Source organism: Limulus polyphemus, unplaced genomic scaffold (assembly GCF_000517525.1).
Source record: "Limulus polyphemus unplaced genomic scaffold, Limulus_polyphemus-2.1.2 Scaffold2054, whole genome shotgun sequence".
Taxonomy (NCBI): Eukaryota; Metazoa; Arthropoda; class Merostomata; order Xiphosura; family Limulidae; genus Limulus; species Limulus polyphemus.
The window spans coordinates 24,554-30,602 of record NW_013667664.1 but is presented as its reverse complement, the minus strand read 5'-3'; the positions used below and the strand labels follow the sequence as shown (position 1 = coordinate 30,602).

Here is a 6,049-nt window from a genome sequence, read left to right as displayed (position 1 = left end):
TCTTAGTTAAAAACAATTCGAGGGAACGACAGAAGAGATGGGTACAGCGTATGTAGCCTATTTTGTAGCTTTACGCTTAAAAACAAACATACAAACCCCAATTAAGTAATAAATGACAAATCGTAAAATTAATTTCATTTCTTCCTTCTAGTGGTAAGTCTGAAAGTTTATAATGGTAAAAACAGGGTTTCGATACTCGTAGTGAGCAGCCCATTGTGTAGCTTTGTGCTTAAGAAACAAATAAACGTTTTGTTTCATTTACTCTGTTTTTATTAATAAAATATTTTTTTATCTAATGCATGCGTTGAGTGGAAGGAATATTTTAATACTTAAGCATTTATATACTGTCTTGATATTCCACATTATGTTTAATAAACTAAGGTTAATCTCTACATATACATTGTATATACAATGCCTTCGTAGACTGCAAGGTACAGGAAAGACCAAATAATGTTATTATTCTAACCTAAGTTATTTCTACGAGGATCTGAATTTTTTATTTAGAACTTTTGATTATAAGTAGTTTTATTTCAACATTTAAACACAATAAAATTACACAGTCTACCTATCACACCACGGACAAAAGCAGGACGCACGTTCTATAAAGTTAACATCATTAAGAACAACGAGCTTTTTGTTTCGATCGACTTCATCAAAGTGTTACTTTTAATCTATTTAAACAAACGTGACAGATAGACTTGTCATTTTACTGAATTCGTACTTTTTTATCTGACTTATAGCTTCAGATAACATCATTGAGCATCGATAACATCATTGGAATAATTTTCTCCCAATCTATGACTTCAAATTTATATATTTCTTACACTTTATTCGTGCTTTTTTTTGGGGGGGGGACTTCAAGACGAAATGTGATAGCTAAACCACACATATTAGTGCTAATAAGTCTATTTGAATATATTACTATATTAATCTAAAACTATAAACTACGATGCATTAGAAAAGGCTCCCCATCACAGGTTGCAGTCATGTTTTTAAATATTTTTATAATATGCAGTTAATGAAGAATAAATAAAATTACAATCCCATATCTTTTTCTACTATCATCTGTTTAGAGCCTATTTTTCTGACTAAGGAATGACATATTAACTTTTAATATATGCAAACGTATGACGAATATTCTCTAATGCTTATTGATGATCAAGCTTCCAATCTCGTAACTGCTTTCCAGAATAACATTTATGTGACAACACTTTCCATTTCTTACGATATACTTTCATAATAAGTACACAGTATATCCGGAAAAGGTCTTTTCTGGATTAAAATGGAGAACAAAGACTGATACTTTTTTTAGATTTTTTTACTCTTTAAAATTAAAACCAAATTTATCGATTACCAGTGGTGCCCAAATCAGTATCGCTTAGTTTTGAATGATATTAGGGCATATGTTCTTGAGAGTAAAAACAAGCAATTTTGGTCTAAACAAAAAATCAAGGTTTTTACAACGATATTCTTCATGGAGCAGCAATGTTCATTGGCATGTATTTTTTGAGCTTTGTGTCCTAATATTGTCTTCTTGGTTTCGAATTCTTTTCGTTCTTGTTTTCTCAGAAGGCACTGTACATCAAATCTGCACTAGATCACTGATGTACAGCCTGTATTCAGATCAATTTTTCACTCAAGTTTGCTCTAAAGTACTTCAAAATCCAGTACTTTTTTTTAATCACACTTTCTTTGAGCCACATAATACAGAATACACAAAGAACAATAAAACGAAAATCAACATCCGATGGTTCTGGTGTAGGAAATTGGCAGACGAGCTAAAAACTGGGCAATATGAACACTGGTACGAGCCACATACATCACAGATGTCCAAATAGTACAGACTGGATGCGTCAAAGATTGTTTGGTTGTAACGTTCTGAACAAAAAAAATATTAGACAATTATAGTAGAATCAAAACATCTTAAACCCGATATAATTTTTAGTGCTTCGCTTTAAAAACAAAATACCCTTCTCACTAATATATTTAATAAATACTCTTTTGGTGGCACAGTGATAGGCTTGAGGACTTACAACGTTGAACATTGTAGTTTAATCCCTGTGATAGGCTTGATGACTTACAACGTTGAACATTTTAGTTTAATCCGTGTGATGGGCATAGCGCAGATAGCCCATTGTGTACATCAGCGCTTAGCAACAAACAAACAACTTAACAAATATATCATCAAAAATCAAAATACGTCTGTCTAATTTTAAATAATATTAGTGATTTTACACTCTTCATAATTTTTGTGTTGTTTTTTTTGTGCAGATACACAATCCTAACGGTTTAATATTTGAATATAAAATCTTTCTAGATATAATAAATCAAACAAATTTAGTGCTTATTTTGGAAGACTACGTGTCCTAAAATTGAAACTATGTTTCTAAACTGCCTGTGTGACACATTTCATTACGAAACTGTAAAACTGTTTTTGTTACAAACAGAAACAAAGCTGTTTCTAACTACAGATGATGAGTTCATCAATCAAAACATCATGGAAAGGGTCGTTTGTTGTGAAGCACAAACCACCACTGAGCCACCAGGGGTCCTTATAGGAAGAAATCACATGCTTATTAATAGATTAAAGTTCATACTTATTTTCATTGTTATAAAGAAATGGACATTTTTTAAATATAGACTACTCGAAGGATGTGTTATTCTAACAACTAAAATAAAAATAGCATAACATAATACCATAATAACATAATACTTAACTTGTATTCTAAAACAAAAGGCCCAGTATGATCAAATGATTAAGGTACTCGACTTGCAATCTGCTGGTCACGGGTTCGAATCCCCGTCTCACCAAACATGTTCGCCCTTTCAGCCATGGGGGCGTTATTATGTGGCGACCATTTTCCCTATATTTCGTTGGCAAAAGAATAGTCCTAGGTGGTGGGTAGTTTTAACTAGCTGCCTTCACTCTAACGTATCACTTCAAAATTAGGGACGGCTAAAACAGGCAGTCCTAGAGTAGCTTTGCGCGAAATTCATCTAACAAACAAAATCTGATCCAGGAAACTGCGCTAACAACTAGGCTTAACAAGATTATGTTTTGATATGAAATATATAAGAGACATAAAAAATAGAAAATAACACAACAACGATAACAGTCATTATGTTCACCATTATCACGGATATTAGTTTTATTAAATGGTTTAATTTGATTTTGATTGGTCTATCTGTGCTGTGTCCACAAAATTCATTGAAACCTGGTTTCTAGCGTTATAAGTTCGCAGACATGCAACTGTGCCACTTGGGGTCTTTACAGAATGGAGGAATATGCTTTCCCTTTTCTTGCAGATTCGCAATTACTGACATAAATGAGCATCTATGTAATATTTTAGGTTGTAGTGAAGCATTGAATACATCTCAATAATTATCAATCCAAACTTAGCTTTTTATTGTTTATGAATCATGATGTTGCAAGATCGACAGAAAAGTTAGTGTGGAAAAAGAAGCCCAATAACCCGAGGGTTTTGGAAGGTGGCCATTTACTCAGTAGATGTTGTTGTTGTTTGTTATTAATCTCAAAGCTACACAATGGACTATTTGTGCTCTGTCCACCACGGGTATCGAAACCCGGTTTCTAGCAGTATAAGGCTGCAGATATACCGCTGTTCCACTGGGGGCTACTCAACAGAGATTAATTATAATAGGTGTAAAGAAGTAAAAAAAATAAGTTTACGAATTTACAACGCCAATATCAAGGGTTCAGTTTCCCGCGGTGGACAGATCGCAAGTAGCCCATTGTGTAGCTTTGCGCTCAAAATAAACAAACAAACCCTATTGTCTAAATATATTATATATACACACACATATACATATATTCGTGTGTGTGTGTGTGTGAATGGATCACAAACATTGAAGTTTCAGTTTCAAGCTGGAATGCGTTTTAGTGGCGAATAATATAGAAAAGTTAAAACGTTTACCAAAAACAGATCTTAGAAAAAAAAAACATGCATCGCATAGTATACTCTTGAGAACAATGTCTGTCCTGCAACAAAACAAAAGTGGCGTAAATTAGTTTACATTTTTACATAATGTCTCGGTATATTCTCGTCTTATTGACAACTAATAGTAATGTGAATTATTCTATATTTTTAGTATTTTTTCTATACACTTTTGTAAAATAAAAATTACTTTTCACGCTTCCTTTTAATTTTAATTTATATAGTTATCCAAAGGCTTAAGTTTTTAATATTCATTACAATATATATCTACACTATCTAAAATATCCTTGAAATAACTACACAATCAGTTATGAAGTAAAAAAAAAAGTATTTTTGTTTTCATAAATAAAAGCGGATACCTGGTGTATAATAATCAAATATTTTGACTTCCAAGTATCTTGTCATATTGGCCACTGGATGCCACCTTTTCACAGTAAACGAAACACACGTTTCATAAGAATCTAACTGTGAGGAACAAAATAACACGTTTCATAAGAATCTAACTGTGGGGAAAAAAATAACACGTTTCTTACTCAAGGGATCCTTTAGACATAAAAATGTTAGTGTTAGCTAACATAAAGTATTAAAAATGATTTTAGACTATAAAGCTTATTAAATAACATATAAAAATGGACACTTTCATTACATTTCTGTTGTTGCTAAATAATTATTTATGTTGGGGCTCTTAGTTAGACAAAAGTTTCTCTTTTTTTGATCCTTTCTTTTCTGTTTTTAAGTTAATTTTTTTTGCCCCTGTTTTAAGTAAACCGAAACATCTTGGCCGTTTTTTTCTTCTTATCATTTTATCGGTGATTGTTTCAAACTTTCAAAATCGTGAAAAATGTATTCTTACATATTCAAAGTAGAAGGTAACTCTTCTTTCCTTGGTTTTTGCATATCGCAAATTCTTAACTACGCCAGTTTGAACATAATTATCTAACTCTTGCTGGTGAATTCCATATCCAGTTGGAATGTCTATTTGCAATACCGCCAGTCCACTGGCACGGCTCTCAGCTTGGTTAGTCCAGCTACAAAATAGGAAACGTAAAAAATAAAAGACAAAAAACAAACAAACCACAAGTGTTGTTTTTTTTCCACTTATAACAAACAAAGTATACCAGAATCTGAAGAGTTCAGTTCAGCTAAAAAAAACATAAAATATCATATTCAGTTATATATGGCAGTGTCCTGCTAAGGATCCGAGACAAAGAAGCTTAGTCTAACTAGAAAATCATAAAATATTTTCACTTACACAGGGTAGTGTCCTGCTAAGAATCCGAGACAAAGAAGCTTAGTCTAACTAGAAAATCATAAAATATTTTCACTTGCACAGGGTAGTGTCCTGCTAAGAATTCGAGACAAAGAAGCTTAGTCTAATTAAAAAAATCATAAAATATTTTCATTTACACAGGGTAGTGTCCTGCTAAGAATCCGAGACAAAGAGGCTTAGTCTAACTAAAAAAATCATAAAATATCATATTCACTTACACAGGGTAGTGTACTGCTAATAATTCGAAAAAAGGAGGAGTTAGCCTACCTAAAAACATACATTATCAAAAATTGTTTAAGTAAATTAATATTTGTATATCTAACAAACACGAAATATACAAGGCACAGTATTCATTTAAAACAAATCAGTTAACATAGCGTACCATTATATTTAATGTTCATCATAAAAATCACTTTATCTTGTTGATTCAATGCTTGGTATTACGAATTTTAGCCTAATGGTTTCCAGTGCTTCAGTTTTGGGCGTTAAACGCCTTAATATAAATGTAATTTGTCCTGCTTTATAAAACACGAAATACATGTACATACATCTAACCAAAATGTTTAAAATTTCAAGTCAACATTAGCGGAGAGTTGTCTAGTTATAAAACAGGCAGAAATAATATTGGCACAAGTAGAAAGTGTTGTCAACTCTCCAAGAAACATATTAACGTAAGTGATGATTTGTTACTGGGTTTAGCACAGTTGAAAGATTTTGTTTGTTTGTTTTGGAATTTCGCGCAAAGCTACACGAGGGCTATCTGCGCTAGCCGTCCCTAATTTAGCAGTGTAAGACTAGAGAGAAGGAAGCTAGTCATCCCCAT

The 6,049-nt window shown here is 32.4% G+C and overlaps 1 protein-coding gene across 1 annotated transcript in view; it reads right to left on the bottom strand.

Moving 5' to 3' along the window:
• Nucleotides 1-306: 306 nt before the first annotated feature.
• Nucleotides 307-6,049, bottom strand: part of LOC106465797 (CD109 antigen-like) — a gene marked incomplete at its 5' end in the record, with an annotated part of 30,044 nt that continues 24,301 nt past the window's right edge. The window contains 3 exons of the mRNA XM_013926030.2: nucleotides 307-1,878; nucleotides 4,316-4,421; nucleotides 4,810-4,984. Of these exons, the coding sequence (XP_013781484.1) occupies nucleotides 1,682-1,878; nucleotides 4,316-4,421; nucleotides 4,810-4,984 (478 nt within the window). The remainder of the gene's footprint in view (nucleotides 1,879-4,315; nucleotides 4,422-4,809; nucleotides 4,985-6,049) is intronic.